This window comes from Leucopleurus acutus, assembly GCF_964270905.1.
Source record: "Leucopleurus acutus genome assembly, chromosome: 2".
NCBI lineage: Eukaryota > Metazoa > Chordata > Mammalia > Artiodactyla > Delphinidae > Leucopleurus > Leucopleurus acutus.
In genome coordinates this window covers 81,514,379-81,532,184 of record NC_139143.1, presented here as the reverse complement: position 1 = coordinate 81,532,184, position 17,806 = coordinate 81,514,379, and the positions used below count along the sequence as shown (strand labels likewise).

The 17,806-nt window shown below is 42.6% G+C and overlaps 1 protein-coding gene across 1 annotated transcript in view; it reads left to right on the top strand.

The window, feature by feature from the left end:
- The window catches only part of TDRD10 (tudor domain containing 10), a 54,006-nt gene that overhangs the window by 5,762 nt on the left and 30,438 nt on the right, over window positions 1–17,806 (top strand). Inside the window, exons 5-6 of the mRNA XM_082865602.1 lie at window positions 10,214–10,284; window positions 10,938–11,091. Coding sequence (XP_082721728.1) covers window positions 10,214–10,284; window positions 10,938–11,091 — 225 coding nt within the window. The remainder of the gene's footprint in view (window positions 1–10,213; window positions 10,285–10,937; window positions 11,092–17,806) is intronic.

The window sequence follows — 17,806 nt, the reverse complement described above, 5'->3', positions numbered from 1 at the left end:
TGTCAGACATTTTTCAAAAATGTCCTGGTCTCGTGCCCCCTTGCCAATTAGCTAAACTCAATCTTCTCTGCCCAAATTGTGCCGTATTGCTTTTACACCAGTTACTATATTTTAATTATCAGAGATGCTCCGGGAAATAGGCTAAATGCTTCATTAGTGTGGTTTTATTAGATTCTTATAATAACTCTGGGTGGTGGGTGGTAGTTCCATCTTGGAGATGAGGCAGCTAAGGCTCTAAGATGTCCCCCCTGCCCAAGTACACAGACCTAGTGAGTGGTCGGCCAAGAGTTGAGCCCATGTCCAGTTGCCCCCAAGTACCAAACCACATAATCCATAAGACGTGTAAATAACTCACCATAAAAAGAGATGAATCTATTATGTTTTTATCTGACAAAGAGAGAAGAACATGGTATTGGAGCCCAGAGAATAAAGTAATTCATTTTGACCCAGTGAATTAAACCAAGAGTCAAAGGGGTGGGTTGGGGGATTCTTGGCATCTGAGAGAAGAGAGTACTGGGGCTGATTCCCCTTCCCCTTGTTGGCAGGCTGCTACAACCCATTATTTGACAGTGAGATGAGGGCAGGAGCCCTGCAGGCAGTTCTGCAGTGGTCTTGGGGAGGCGAGGCACTGAGAGGCTCTGCCACCTCTCTCCAGAAGACCCTGTTTCGCAGCCCAGCACCTGGGGCTTGCTTGGCTATGCTGACCCACGCTGTGGTTTAGGGGGCCTTTGATCCTTGCCCCCTTCACGGGAAAGCAGCAGCCTTCCCCATGGTGCTTTCTTCCAACTTAACAAACGCAGACCAGTCTCATAGGAGAGGACAGACATGAGCTAAAGAAGTAGGTTTTTAAAAAGAAGTTTCTTATTTTAACATTAATGCTGGACTTCCCTGGTGGTGCAGTGGTTAAGAATCCTCCTGCCAGTGCAGGGGACACGGGTTCGAGCCCTGGTCCGGGAAGATCCCACATGCTGCAGAGCAACTAAGCCCGTGCACCACAACTACTGAGCCTGCGCTCTAGAGCCCGTGAGCCACAACTGCTGAAGGTTGCGCGCCTAGAGCCTGTGCTCCACAAGAGAAGACACCGCAATGAGAAGCCCCCACTCGCTGCAGCTAGAGAAAGCCCGCTCAGCAACGAAGATCCAATGCAGCCAAAAATAAATAAATAAATAATAATTAAAAAAAAACCAGAACAGAAAAACATTAATGCCTCATGAAGAGCCATGAAGGGTCTGCAACTTTACCCTGCTTGCAAACCAACAGATTAGCCTGCAGCAGTTTCATGGCTGTTGGTAGAAGATGAAAGTCTTGGATCAGAGATGAAAGATGATTTATTATTCATAGCAATAACAGTAGCCAGGATTTTTTACTTTATTAACCTTTCTTTTTTTATTGAGATATAAATCACATACCATAAAATTCATTATTTTAAAGCATAAAATTCAGTGGTTTTTAGTATATTCACCAGGTTGTGCAGCCATCACCACTAATTCCAGAATATTTTCATCACCCCCAAGTAAATCTCATACCCGTTAGCAGTCCCTCCTCCTCTCTTCCTCCAGCCCCTGGCAACCACTAATTTACTTTCTGTCTCTATGGATTTGCCTATCCTGGCTATTTCATGTAAATGAAGTCATACAACGTGTGGCATTTTGTGTGTTCTTTCACTTAGTATAATGTTTTCAGGGTTCACATGTTTTATAGCATGTCTCAGTACTTCATTCCTTTTTATGGCTAAAATATTTATATGGATATACCACAATTTGTTTATCCATTCATCACTGGACATTTGGGTTGTTGCCACTTTTTGGTTTTTATGAATAATGCTCTGCACATTGGTGTACACGTTATGTGTAAACATATGTTCCAGGTGTCTTTGGTATATACCTAGGAGTGAAATTATTGGGTCACATGATAACTCTGTGCCAAACTGTTTTCCAAAAGAGCTGTAACATTTTCCCATTCATACCAGCAATGTATGGGGATTCCAGCTTCTCCACTTCCTTGCCCAAATCTGTTACTGTCTTTTTTTTTTTTTAATAAATTTATTTTATTTATTTAATTTTGGCTGCATTGGGTCTTCGTTGGCTGCTCACGGGCTTTCTCTAGTTTCGGCAAGTGGGGCTACTCTTTGTTGCGGTGCGCGGATTTCTCATTGCCGTGGCTTCTCTTGTTTCAGAGCACGGGTTCTAGGTGCACAGGCTTCAGTAGTTGTGGCACGCAGGCTTCAGCAGTTGTGGCACGCAGTCTCAGTAGTTGTGGTGCGTGGGCTTAGTTGCTCCGCGGCATGTGGGATCTTCCCAGACCAGGGATCGGACCCGTGTCCCCCTGCACTGGCAGGCGGATTCTTAACCACTGCGCCACCAGGGAATTCACTGTTTCTTTTTTTTTTTTTTTTTTTTTTCTGTACGGGGCCCTCTCACTGTTGTGGCCTCTCCCGTTGTGGAGCACAGGCTCCGGACGCGCAGGCTCAGCGGCCATGGCTCACGGGCTCAGCCGCTCCGCGGCATGTGGGATCTTCCCGGACCGGGGCACGAACCCTCGTTCCCTGCATCGGCAGGCGGACTCTCAACCACTGCACCACCAGGGAAGCCCAGTTTGTCTTTTTTTTTTTTTTTTTTTTTGCGGTACGTGGGCCTCTCACTATTGTGGCCTCTCCTGTTGCGGAGCACAGGCTCCGGACGCGCAGGCTCAGCAGCCATGTCTCACGGGCCCAGCCGCTCTGCGGCATGTGGGATCTTCCCGGACCTGGGCACGAACCCCTGTCCCCTGCATCGGCAGGCGGACTCTCAACCAGTGCGCCACCAGGGAAGCCCTGTCTTTTTATTATTGAGTTGAAAGAGTTCTTTATACATTCTGAATACAGGTCTCTTATCAGATATATGATTTGGAAATATTTTCTCCCATCAGTTGTATTTTTAGTTTCTCTATAGTGTCCTTTGAAACTCAGAAGTTTAATTTTGATGAATTCCAATTTTGTGTTTTTCTTTGGTTGCTTGTGCTTTAGGTGCCATATCTACGAATCCATTGCCTAATCCAAGATCACAAGGATGTACACTTATGCATTCTTTTAAGAGTTTTATAGTTTTAGCTCTCATATTTAGGTCTATGATCCTTTTTAAAAAAATTTATTTATTTTTGGCTGCATTGGGTCTTCGTTGCTGTGTGCAGGCTTTCTCTAGTTGTGGCGAGCGGGGGCTGCTCTTCATTGCGGAGCACAGGCTCTAGGTGTGCAGGCTTCAGTATTTGTGGCACATGGGCTCAGTAGTTGTGGCTCGTGGGCTCTAGAGTGCAGGCTCAGTAGTTGTAGTGCATGGGCTTAGTTGCTTCATGGCATGTGGGAGCTTCCTGGACCAGGGCTCGAACCCATGTCCCCTGCATTGGCAGGAGGATTCTTAACCACTGTGCCACCAGGGAAGTCCTGTGATCCTTTTTGAATTCATTCTTCTCGGTGGTTTGAGGTAGGGGTCAGTTTCATTTTTTTGCATGTAGATGTCCAGTTATCCTAGCATCATTTGCTAAAAAGATTATTTTTCCCCAATGAATTATTTTGGCATCCTTGTTGAAAATCAATTGACCTTAAATGTAGCAGTTTATTTCTGGAGTCTCATTCTATTCCATTGATCTGTATGCCTTTCCTTATGCCAGTACTGCACTTGCTTACTGTAGCTTTGTAGTAAGTTTTGAAATTGATCACACACTTACTCTTGAACCCATTGGTTTGCTTTCTGCCCTCACCAGTTTTCTCAAACTGGTCTTGCTGAGTATATGAGTAACCTTCATGATGCCAAATGGATTTGAAATCTTCAAATGCCTCTGTTTCCATAATTATGATAGATTGGATAACCTGAAAACCCTCTCACAAGAAAATACTTGGAAATAGAAGCTGAAATATAGGAAATACTACTTTTAAATACATATCTGACTCCTAAGAAAGTAAGGAAAATTAATAGGGCCCCAAATAAGCAATAACTGAAAACCAGGAGAGTCTGGCCATTGCCCTAGGATCTGTGCCTACCTCAAAACCCAAAGAGTAGATTGGATTATAACAGCCATGTCAGGACAGGAGATGACACTCTGGGCCTATGTGAGGAGGGGAATGGTAACTGACATCCCTGCAAAAGCAGGATTGTTGAAGGGCTGGACCCTTAGTGAAAGTGTGAACCACAGAAACTTTGCTCATTGGCCCAGGGTGGTGGTGAGGAAGTTAATCTGTCTTGGCCTGGATCTGGGGCTGGTAGGGCTAAGCAGTCTCCCCAAGAACATGTAACAGTAGGCCTGATTTCATGTGACTTGCGGTTTAAATTCATATTACTTACAAGGTCTGGGAACCTTCAAGCTAAAATTTAACCTTTGATAAAGTTAAAAACCCAATTCACAGAAAAACATTTAGACTGAATGGAAGGAAACCTCCAAAATCTGATGAAGAGTATCTACAAAAAATACACAGAAAACATGATCACTTGGGAAACAGAAGTATTTTAAAATCAAGAACAAGACATGAGTGCCTCTATCACTTCTGTTTAACATTTTATGCGATTTCTTAGCTAGAGCAAGTGAGAAAATAAAAAAAATAAGAGGTGTAAGAATTGGAAAGGAAAAAACAAAGCTGTCATTATTTGCAGATGATTGCCTAAGTTGAAGCTTAAAAGACTCTTGGATGTGTTAGAATTATTGAGAGTTAAGTTGGTTGAATATAAGCTAAATATACAAAAGTCAATTGTATTTCTATACAAGAGGAACAAAAAATACAAAGAGCTAGAATATAATAAAAGTTGTGCAAGACATATACACAGAAAATTATGAGACTTTACTGAAGGTCATTAAAGAAGACCTAAATAAAGAGATGGATAAGAAGAATCAGTTTTATGATCCTTAAATTGATATATAGGTTCAATGCCATTGTGATCAAAATACCCAAAGGTTTTCCAAAGAACTTGACAAGGTGATTCTAAAATTTACATGGATCAGAACAGTCCCATGAATAACTGCACCCTTCTGAAGAAGAATAAGGGGGACAGAGAGGAGAGCAAATTTTCCACTGTAATAATGATGATCTTGATGTGGGTGCATTGCTAATAGTCAACATATGGAACAGAGTAGAAAGTCCGGAAATAGACCTACACATATATGAGCAGTTGGTGTGTGTAACCAGGTGGTATTGTAGATCAGTTGGGAAAGAAGGGACTATTCAGTAAACTGGTTCTGAAACATTTCATTATCCATACAGGAAAAATGAAGTTGGGCCTTAACCTTATAACATACATGGAATGGATTCTAGATGGATTAAGGACTTAACAATGTACGGCAAATATAATACTTAGGGACACAACTTTGATAGCTTTCCCTTTGAGATCGGGAAAAAGATATGGACACCAGGTATTGCTATTACTGTCAGCATTGTACAGGTGGCCTTGGTCAGTGCAATAGGCAAGGAAAAAGAATAAGAATTGGAAAGGCAGAAATAAGTGTCATCAGTGCAGGCGATATGATTGTGGTAGTAGAAAATCATGACCAGTTATGTGTATTCCCAGCTTGTACCTTGCCCATGAACTCTGAACTTGTATATTCAATTGCCTAAGTCCTTATCTCTACTTGGGCAACTAATAGGCGTTTCACACCTAATGTGTCCAGCCTGCTCCTCCCACAGTCTTCCCCATCTCAGTACATGGCCCAAAACCTGGGAAATATTCTCGTTTCATACCTCATATGTTTTTCACACTTCACATTCAGTCTGTCAGCAGGTATAAGAATACACCTAGAATCAAACGATCTTTTGCATCAGAAGGGAGGGAGAGAATGGAATATCTCTTTAAATTTGCCAAAATTAACAATGGAAGGATAAAAAGGGAATAAAGACTGGTGACCTCTGGGGAGGGAAGGAAAAAAGGGTAGAAGGGAGAGGGTGGCACAATTTCTGAACTTACCTTGTATTTCTTTTTTAATTTTTATTTTTTGCACTCAAGATAGTTTTATTCATTGAATATTAAATCAGTATTAAAATCTCACCTCTTTTAAAGGCATTAATAAAAATAAGACTTTAAGTTTTCTGCAAATAAAAAGTCAATGCAAAAAAATTCCCAGGGCTGCAAAGCCCTGCTCTGTTCTCTACTAAAGGGATTTCTAAACTGAGGCTGATTTCAATCTCAGGATTCTCCCTGGGGGCCCCAAAGGGAAACAATCAATCAGGAAGGGCTCAGACTTTTCTCCCCATGCAGACATCTTCCCCTGGGACACCCTCTTCTCTGTCCCTACCCACGACGCAAAACCTTGTATTATTGTTTTGACTTTAAAATATGTAAATGTGCCAGAGAAAAGAATTATTCCAAGTGACCTCAGAATATGGTATTTTGACTGTAGATCCTCAGTAGGATATACTACAAGCATAAAAAGAACTGCAAAGAAATCTTAAACTTTACTCAGTAATTTTGTTGTCTGTAGTAATCCTGGTATTGTTATTTGAACCTGTTACGTATTTAAAATAAGATACAATAAGTATTTAATGTTGTTAGGAATAAAGATTTTCAGCATAAGAGAAAAGATATAAAAATAAAAGAAATTAAATAAAAACTATCTGTAGCTCTTATATATGAGTTAGAATCCATGATTACAATGATTATTTTCCCTTTCAAAGATACATATCTTCTAACTCTGTTCATTGAAAGACCTTGGTACTCTAACAACCCAGTGGCATTAAGCTCCTACCTGCTAGATTTCTCACTTTAAATACCATTCCCCACTGAAAGGAACTAGGCCTTCTTAGGGAAATGCCTGATTCCAGGTCTGGAGCTGTTATGCCAGAAAGCTAGAAAGCTCTCAAAGGGTTTGGTTGAAAGGACGGGAGAGGTTGTGATTAGAGGTGAAATAACTTGTTTCTTGGAGCTATGTGCCGGAATGTTTGCAGATGTAGTGATGAGGTGTTCGAGATTTGTTTCAGAACAGCCTAGTGGTAGGGAGAGGTGTAGATGAAATCATGTAAATGTCCATGACTTAAGAATTTTTTTTTTTTCAGGCAAGGCTTTATTGGGGGTTCGTGCTGTAACACAAAGGAGTGAAAACAAGGAACAGGTGCCCTTGCTCGCTCCTTTTTTTTTTGTTTTTTGAGTTGAGAATTAGTAAGTCTAAGTGATAGGTATATAGGGATTTGTTATACTATTTTCTATGTGTTTGAAAGTTTCCAAATAAAAATAAAAAAGCATAAGAACAAGGGAAAAGGAGGTCCTACAGGCCAAAGGTGAGACAATTTGTGTTTCAAAAATACTAATGACTACCTCTGATTAAAACTTACTGTGATAAAAAGCAATAATTTGTAGTAATACGTAAAGAAGTAATACCTAAAGAAAGCAAAGCTCGCTGGACACATTGAAGGTAGCAAGACAATAGTTCATTAATATAAAACTTGATAATTAAAGGGAAAGAATAAGTGTTTATTTTGCTTTGCCAACACCAGTGCCATTTTCTCACCCTAGTGGATGAGAAGAAGTTCTTTACAGAGCACCTTTAGCTCATAAATGCCGAAGAAACGATAGAAAATCATCATTCTGCAAACCATAATAAAATACCTGTTTCAGACAGTAGTTATCAGAGCATGGTAAATGCATTTGGTAAAATATTTTTTTAATACATTTATTTATTTATTTTTGGCTGTGTTGGGTCTTTGTTGCCGTGCGTGGGCTTTCTGTAGTTGTGGCGAGCGGGGGCCACTCTTCGTTACAGTGAGTGGGCTTCTCATTGCGGTGGCTTCTTCTGTTGCGGAGCAGGGCTCCAGGCGCACGGGCTTCAGTAGTCGTGGCTTGAGGGCTCCAGAGCGCAGCCTCAGCAATTGTGGCACATGGGTTTAGCTGCTCCGTGGCATGTGGGATCGTCCCAGACCGGGGATCGAACCCGTGTCCCCTGCATTGGCAAGTGGACTCTCAACCACTGTACCACCAGGGAAGCCCAATTAGGTAAAATATTGATGGGCAGTTTTAATCAGGCTGTTACTATCTGAAGTTGTTGATTAATTTAGCATCACTAAAAGTAAGACAACCAGATACAAGCCTCCTAAAGTGATATAATTTTATTGAAGAGTATCACACCATCTATAAAGTGTTCTAGCCAAAAATGTAAATAATAGCATGAAAGCAGCCATAGACAATAAGTAAATGAATGTGCGTGGCTGCATTCCAGTAAAACTTTACTTACAAAAAGGGTGGTAGGTTGGATTTGGCCCAAGGCTGTGGTTTCCTGACATCTGCTATTGAAGGTACAAAAATATGGGAGTTTTCTCCTTTATTTTATTCTTTATATATCTGTGTATTTTTGGCTGTGCCCCACGGCTTGTGGGATCTTAGTTTCCCGACCAGGGATTGAACCTGCACCCTCGGCAGTGGAAGCGCGGAGTCCTAACCACTGGACTGCCAGGGAATTCCCTCTTTTATTTTAATTATGGTAAAACTTGACAAGAAGAAAGGTATGGTTTTGCATGATATCATGAAATGAATGTAGGATTTAAAGTTAGAAGCCTTGGGTTCAAATCCTGACTCTAAATTGGCTGTGTAATTTTAGGGCAGTCACTTCACCTTTCTGATCCTTATTTTATGCTTCTGAGAATGAGGACAGTAATAATGTGCGCTTCACAGGGTGGTTTTAAAGATCAAATGGAATAAGGTATGTGAAGGTGCTTTATAAACTGAAAATGCTAAGCACGCATCGCTTGTTCTCACAAATTGCTTGTTGCTCAGCATCTTCTAGATTCATCTGCAATAAACATTAAATATTTAGAAGTAAAAGCAAACCAGAAAATTTGAATTTAAATGTAATATAGATGCGAAGACTGAGAGAAATGAGCTATACGTTATGCATTTCTCTTTTCCGAAGCCAACAAAGTAACTTTAGATTGGTAAAAGCTGCTTTTAACAGAAGATGGTATAAATATATTTTTCCAAAGTAGAATTTCCTACGGAAACATTGGTTTTCATCACAGGTGTGGGATGTATAGCGGTAACGTGCTGGTGGGGGAGCGGAGGAAGGAGGAAGTGGAGAAGCGCAGGTAGGTGTTGACAGGGAGGCCTTTGCGGTGGGCAGCAGGAGCGCATCCGTGACCTGCAAGAAAGCATTTTCAGTAGAGCAGGAACATGGCGAAACTGCAGGCAGCCGGGAGGGAGTGGGCGGGGAGGAAACGGAGGCATTAAGCGGACACGGCTCTTTCTACACCTTTGGCAGAAAAGTGAAAAAATAGGGTGTTGCTTAAAAGGGCATCAGGGTTGGGTAGATGCTATCTCAGAAAAGGGAGGGCAGCCAGGGGAAGGAGTGGGACCAGGGTCCACGGGGAAGGGAGGCAGCCTGAGGGCAGGCAGGAGGGAGAGTTGAGAGTGGGATGGAGAAATGTCCAGGGACGGGAGGTGGCCATATACCCGGCCAGTGGAGGCCAGGCTGCAGTGAGCAAAGTGGGGAGGGGAGCCTTGCAGAGAAGGGCGTGGTGGATATGAGAGCTCCCTCAGAGGCTGACCAGCGATGGTGTGTCCTCCCTCAGTGCACTGCCCACTCCGGGCTTTACTTTTACCCTCAGACTTCACTCCGCCCCATCTGTTAGAGATCACGCATTTACAAACTATAAGCTCCTTGAGTGCAAGGCTTATGTCAAATTCAAATCAGTATCTCCTGTAACACTCAGCATACCGCTGTGTGTAACCCATGTTTGCTGAATGTCTGTAGGACGTGTGAGGGAAGAAATGAAGGGAAATTGCCACGAATACAGGACTGAGTCAGCAGGGGCAGTTGGCCTTGCATGGTTGGTTTGGTTAAAGCAAGCCTCCCCACCTAGGTAGCGATGAAAGGGAGATAGCCTACATTCCTAATAAATTAAAAGTCACTTCCTCCTGGGAGCCCACCGTCTCCAAATTTGGGTTAGATACCCATACTGTGTACTCCCGGAGGCATGTGTACTTCCTCATTGTGGCATTTTGCACCCTCTGGTGAAATGGTCTGCTTACTTGATGGACTCGTCTGTAGCCCACACGTCTGTTGAGCTTCAATTGAAGGCAGGGCTCATATCTTTCTTGTCTCTGTATTTGCATCACTGAGCATAAAGCCTGGCACGCTCAGCACGTCGTAGGTTCTCATTAAGTATGTGTTCAGTTGATCACAGATTAGCTGATTGGGGAGCTGAAACATTGAGAACTGATTGTACGTATTGTCTCTGGGTCTCTTTCTCTTTTAAACCCTGCCATTGTAGGAGGAAATTCGGTGCCTTCTAAAGGACTTCAACCCTCTCCATGTCCACAAAATCCAGAATGGCTGCAAATGGTAATGACTGTTCTTCCTTTGTTTTCTTTGGGAAGCAACTCCTTTCCTCTTTGTCCATTTTGCTGATGCACTGATGTTACAGACTAGCTCAACAACTCCCAAAGCCACACCCACTGCGACTTGGCAGAGTGACATTTGGGAAACCCCCTTTCCACGTCCAACCCTCTGACTTGGCAGCTAAGGCTGCCTTATCCATACAACCTTGGTTTGGAAGTCCAGAGACCTGGGTTTGCTTTTGGTCATGTCCTTGCTCTGTTTTCTGACTTGAGGCAAGTTACTGTACCTCCCTCAGCCTTGCTTGCCCCTGAAATCTGGACCTACTCATATTTTCCCTTTCTTATTTTCCAGGCAGTAAAAGGGCTTTGAAATTTTGTGGGGAGCGGCGTGAAGGAAGCCCAGAGCCGTGCCCTATGTTATACGGTGATAGGGTCAGCATGTGTCTCCTGATCCCCAGGACAACCAGGACAGGCTGTCCCACTGCCCATCCCAGCCCAAATGTGGATGTCACTGGGGCCTCCTGGTGTGTTAGGGTCAGCCCAGCTCCTCTCCTGTCCCCACAGAGGGGAGAGGAGACTTTCCTAGGCTTGGGCTTGGTGCCCTCCTGTGGCTCTGCTCTGAGCCGGGCTCAGAGCTGCCCTCTCTTTCCTTTGCAGCTTCGCATTTGTAGATGTGGGCTCCATGCAGAAAGTGGCGCTTGCGATCCAGGAGCTGAATGGGAAGCTCTTCCGCAAACGAAAACTGTACGTGAATTCCAACAGGTCTCCCAAGAGGACCCTTGATGTGACTGAGTGGACCCAGGAACTGCTGGTAGGTGTCTGGCCTCTCTGCGCTCTGGTTTGCTCTGTGCTCACTCTTCAGAGCTTGGCCGACTTTGCTTTCTGGACTTTCCTCCTCCTTCCATCCCGGTCATACTGTGGACAGAGCAGGGACTGGGATGAAATTCGGGAACTTTTATGACCTTTAACGGTTGGAAGCAAGGTTAGTATGGAAAACTTGGAATTTTGAAATGAAAGGAAGCCTGTATTCTTAGCAAGGACAAAAAAAGGGTTATTAGGCAATTCAGTCAGGGCTTTTTCAACGTGGGTTATGGAAATTGAGGCTTTTACTTGTTTAACGTAGCAGACATTAATCGAGTATCTGTTGTTTGCACAGCCTTGTTCTGGGTGCTGGTGTGAGGGTAAGTAAGACAAAAGTGAATAAAATCTGGTCCTTCCTGGCAGGAAGACAAATGTGAGGTATTGCAAGGGGAGAGTTAATGGTGGGTTAGTGCCTGGTAGGGGCTGCCTTTGTGGACAGAGACGAGAAGGCCCGTAACTAAGCCCTGGGAGCTTCCCTCCGGTGAGGTGGGCCCGTTCTCGGTAGGTAAAGGTGAACCAGGAGCAAAGCATCCCACTTCAGAGCCTGAACTGTTAGCGATTGAGTTGTTCTGATTTCCTCATATATACAGCCGACAGTGACTTAAACAAGTTAGCTATTTGTTTTTCTTTCCTGTAGAAGAATTCAGGAGGTAAGGAGTCCAAGGTTGGTATGGGCACTCCATGGTGTTATCAGAGTTCCAGGCAGGAAGAAGGGGAGAGGCAGAGGGTGGAGAGGCTGTATCCTCATAAAAGCTGCATTCTCAGAAGCCTGACCACAATTCTACTCCTGTTGTGTTGGAGAGAACTACAACTGGTGACCTTCAGTGCAGAGGAGGCTGGAAAATATAGCTTATTTGAAAATAGGTACATTGTTGCTAAACTTGGGGATCTGTCAGCAAGGGAAGGGAGAATGCCTGTTGGCAGGCAGTTAACAAGGTCAGCCACTGCTGCAGAAGTTGGAGATGGGAGTTGAGAGGTGGATAGGAATCACCACAGTAAGATTGTCAGAGGTGGCTCCCCTTGCTAGTCCAAACTATTCTCTTTCCATTCTCCTTAAACTCTAGCTCTTGGAAGGGCAGGCTGTCAGATTATGCTACGTACTGACCTTCTTGGTTGCAGTCATCTGCCATTCTCGCTGTCATGCTCCCCTGATAACTTCAGCTTCTGACTCACTGTCTTTCTCTCTTACTGACACTCACATTGTGTCCCTGTGAATGATCTAAGAGTCTGGCCCCTTATTTCTAGAGCATTTATCTTTAATGATCTTTTCTTCCACTCAGTCACAGTTTCCCATTCCCTGAGTTATATCTCAGACCTTGTCATTGCTCACAACCGAACATCTCCAAAATATCCATTTCGAGCATCCCACTCTGCCCCTGTCCCCTTCTTTGCAGCTCTCTTACTTTGGAGGAGCAGTTCTCAAACTTGAACAGCGTCAGAATCACTGCTGAGCTTGGTAAACAGCTTGCTGAGCCTCACCTGCAGAGACACTGATTGAGTGCATCTGGGGCAGGGCCTGAGACTTTTCACAAGTGCCAGGTGGTCCTGGGACCACATTTTGAGTAGCAAGGCTCTAACGCCCCCAGTCTAATGATTAGACACACTGGGACCCAAAATCCACTGCCTCACCATTTCTTCACTATTCAACACTCTTTGCTCCATCACATCCCTTCTTAGCTTAGATTCCGTAGTTATAACTACCTTAGTTAAAACGACCTGAATTCCCTTAGCTTACTAGGTCATATCTTGCAAAACCCCTCTCTCAGTTGAACCCAGCCCTCAATCTCTTCTGAAGCTGCCCTGTGAGCTGCTGAAGATATTCACACCACCTTCCCAACTGCTCTCAGTATAGGTATGGCCACAGCTTCCCCACTCTTTCCAACTGACCTGTATTGGAAATCTCTAATCGTTTCTGCTGTTATGTCCAATCTGCTATTAAGCCCAGCTAATGCATTTTTCATTTTAGATAGTGTAGTTTTCAACTGCCGTTTGGTTCTTTTTTCCCCATTTCTCAGCTGAACTCTTCTATCTTTTCATCCATTTTGTTTACCTTTTCTTCCATGTTCTTTAACATACTTACTGTAGTTATAAAATCATTTTCTGCCAATTCCAACAGCTGGGTCATTAGTGGCTCTGCTTCTAGTGACATTTACCTCCTTGCTTAAGGGTCAAGACTTCTTACAAATATGGTAATTTTTGATTGTATGTTGGATATTATGGATGTTGTATTGTAGAGACTTTATATTATGTTCTCTAAATAGTGTTGTTTATTTTTTCCTAGCAAAAATGGAACACTAGCTGGCCTTCTGATCTTATTAAAGTTGGTTTTCTTTGTTCGAATTAGTATACTTCAGTTTGAGCCGTAGTTTTTGGGCAAAATCCTTTTCCTAAGGGTGAGGGTCTCAGGGTGCTTACCAAGGTTTCTGCACTCTGGCCGGGTCGGAACTCTGTTGTCTCCCCAGCGCTGTGAGATCTTTGATTCCTGTATTCCTCTCTTAGCTCCCTGTCCTCTACCTTCTACAGCAGCTCTTCTCTCGAAGGCCTCCCAGAACTTGCCCTGCACACGGGCAGCCTAGGATTCAGACAAGGACCTGGGGTCAGCCTCTAGATCTCTGGGGCTTTTCTCTGACTCCTTTCTCTCTGGTACCCTGTCTCACAAATTCCTGGCACCAAAACTCTTATCTGGGTTTCTTCTGCCCAGGAAGACTGCCACTGACTGCCCAAGCTCTGCTTGCCTTTGCTGTGGTTTGGGAAAATGCCCAGAGTAAATGTGGGCTCACCGGCTGTGCTTTCCTTTTCTCAGGCAAACTGCTCTCTGCTACCCACTATCATTAGCCTGTGCCAGAAATGGTTAATTCATATAGTTCGTCCAGTTTTAGGGTTATTTGGGACGGGTGAGTACTGTCATGCCAGAACCAGGTACTAGAAAAGGGTGTTAAGAGGCTCGCCTTCTTCCTTTTGGGATGGCTATCATTTCTCAGGAACATTCCCAGTGCTTTTGCATTAGAAATAAGTAACCAAAAGATGAACACTAATCTCCATACATTTGGAAATCTAAAAACATATTCCTAAGTAAACAACACATGGGTCAAAGAAGAAATCATAAGAGAAATTTAAAAGTACTTAGGAGACTTCCCTGGACGTCCAGTGGTTAAGACTCCACACTTGCATTGCAGGGGACACGGGTTCAGTCCCTGGTCGGGGAACTAAGATCCTGCATGCTGCATTGCACAGCCCAAAAAAAAAAAGTACTTAGAACTGAACGATAAGGAAAATTTTTCTCATCAAAAGTTGTGGGATAGGGCTTCCCTACTTAACTACTGGTGGCACAGTAGTTAAGAATCCACCTGTCAGTGCAGGGCACACGGGTTCGAGCCCTGGTCCAGGAAGATCCCACAAGTCTTGGAGCAACTAAGCCTGTGTACCACAACTACTGAGCCTGCAGTCTAGAGCCCGCGAGCCGCAACTACTGAGCCCACATGCCGCAAGTACTGAAGCCTGCGTGCGTAGAGCCCATGCTCTGCAACAGGAGAAGCCCCCGCAATGAGAAGCCCGTGCACCGCAATGAGGGTAGCCCCCACTTGCCGCAACTAGAGAAAGCTGGCGCTCAGCAACAAAGACCCAACGCAGCTAAAAATAAAATAAATAAATTTATATATAAAAAAAAGTTGTGGGATACAGCGAAAGCAATACTTATAGGGAACTGTATAATATTGAATGCTTAAATGAGCAAAGAAGACAGGAAAATAAATGAGCTTAGAGTTGATTGAAGAAGTATATAAAAAGTAAAAATAGACCCAAATAAGGAACAGACAAAATTTTTTTTTTTTTTTTTTGGCGGTACGCGGGCCTCTCACTGTTGTGGCCTCTCCCGTTGCGGAGCACAGGCTCCGGACGTGCAGGCTCAGCGGCCATGGTTCACGGGCCCAGCCGCTCCGCGGCATGTGGGATCTTCCCGGAACGGGGCACGAACCCGTGTCCCCTGCATCGGCAGGTGGACTCTCAACCATTGCACCACCAGGGAAGCCCAGACAAAAGTTTTAAAACAAAGGTTTTTAAAATTTAAAATTTTGTAAACAAAGCCACAATTATATGTCAGTTACATCTCAGTAAAGCCGGGGGGAAAACAAGAAGCATAAAAAAACAAAGCTATAATAGAAGGGATCAGTAAAGTCAAAATTTCATTCTTTGAAGAGATTAATGAAACAGAAAAACATTTGGAATGATTAATCAAGAAAAAAGGAGAAAAGGGCATAGGTAAACATTAGTAATAAAAAGATCATAACTATAGATGTAGCAGATAATAAAATATAAGCTAATACGGTAATAAACTTGAAAACTTAGAAGAAATGGACACATTTCTTAAAGTATATCATTTTCAAAACTAATAAAAAAAACTGCTAGTCCTATATCTGTAAAGCAGTTGAATCAAAGTTTAGAATCTTCTTATAAAGAAAACACCAAGCCCAGATGGTTTTATAGGCAAATTTTACTGAATTTTCAAGGAACAGAAAATTCTAATATTATATAAATTCTTCTAAAGAATAAATGAGATACTTGCTAGTTCATTCTATGAGGCCAATATAACCCTGATATCAAATCAGACAGGAGAGCATAAGAGAGAAAAATTGCAGGCTGGTTTCACTCACATGAATACACATGCAATGTTTCTAAACAAAATATTGGCAAAATGAAGTCAATTTTGGCTAATGAAGATAGTATTATACATCATGGCAGTTGCATTTTTTTTCTAGAAATGCAGAAGTAGCTTCATATTAGATAAATGATAAATCAGGAGTTCCCTGGTGGCCTAGTGGTTAGGATTCTGGGCTTTCACTACCAGAGCCTGGGTTCAGTTCCTGGTCAGGGAACAGAGATCCCACAAGCCATATGGCGCAGCCAAAAAAAAAAGAAAGAAAGAAAAAAAGAATGAAAAAACGATAAATCTTTCACTACATCAACAGATTAAAGAGTGAACACCATATGATCGTCTTAAATAGGCACAGCAAAAGCATTTGATAAAATTCACTACTAATTTATGATTAAAAAAGTAAAGTTTCTTAGCAGCTAGAAATAGAAGGTTATTCTTAACCTGATAAAGGCAATCTCCCAAAACTCTACAGAAAATAATATTTTAATAGAAAAACATTATAAGCATTCTCTTTAAAAATAAGAACAAGACAAAGGATATACTGGAAGTCTAGTTTTATCTAGTGAGGAAAGGAAAATAAGTTAAAGGCATAAATATTGGAACAGGGTAAATGAAACTCATTATTTACAGATGATGTTTCTTTACATAGAAAAACTTAAATAATATGTAAATTATTAGAAATAACATTTTAACAAGGTAGCTGGATATATATCAGGTATATAAAAATCAATTTTATTTATATTTCCATGAATAAACAACAAAATAACTTTAAAAATATACCATTTATAACAGCAGTTTTAGGGCTTCCCTGGTGGCGCAGTGGTTGGGAGTCTGCCTGCCGATGCAGGGGACGCTGGTTCGTGCCCCAGTCCGGGAGGATCCCGCATGCCGCGGAGCCTGCACGTCCAGAGCCTGTGCTCCGCAACGGGAGAGGCCGCGGCAGTGAGAGGCCCGCGTATGGCAAAAATAAAAACCCAAAACAAACAAACAAACAAAAAAACCAAAGAGCAGTTTTAAAAATTAAGGTACCTAGGAATAAATCCAGTGAAAGGTGCTCATGGCCTATCTGGGGGAAATAATTTAGCTTTATTGAAAGTCTTTAAGGAATTCTAAAATAGGAAAAGTTTCATGTTCATGGATAGGAAGATAATAAGAGTTATTTAAGAGTCATTCTCCCAAAATTAATCTTTTGATTCTGTATAATTTCAATAAAAATTCCCACAGGCTGATTCTAAAATTTATATGGACCAAAAGTCTATGAATATTTAAGACATTTCTTCCTGAAAATAAAGATGGGAGGCCTTGCCCTACAAGAAGACGTTGTACTATTGGCCTAGGGTTGGACAGTTTGACCAATAAAATACAATAGAGAGCCCCTAAAGGAGGCTTATGCAAATGCAGAAACTACTGACTATTCTGGTAGAGTTGTACATCTCTGGTGAAAGGATGGACACTTTAGTTATTGAATCTGGACAATTGCTTATTCATGGTAGAAAAATACGAAATTATATCCCTGCCTTACCTCATGCACAGAAATAAACTCTAGGGCTTCCATGGTGGTGCAGTGGTTAAGAATCTGCCTGCCAATGCAGGGAACACGGGTTTGGGCCCTGGTCCGGGAAGATCCCACATGCCGCAGAGCAAATAAGCCCGTGTGCCACAACTACTGAGCCTGCTCTCTAGAGCCCGCAAGCCACAACTACTGAAGCCCATGCGCTTAGAGCTGGTGCTCTGCAATAAGAGAAGCCACCGCAATGAGAAACCTGCGCACTGCAACGAAGAGTAGCCCCTGCTCACCGCAACTAGAGAAAAGTCCGTGCGCAGCAACAAAGACCCAACACAGCCAAAAATAAAATAAATAAATAAAATTTAAAAAAAAATAAAAATTAAACTCTAGATGGACTAGAGACTTAATGTGAAAGACAAAACTTTAAAACTTTTAGGAAAAAATGTACAAGAATATCTTTAGGACCTCAGAGTAGAATAAGACTTGTTAAGGCATAAAGAGTTAACT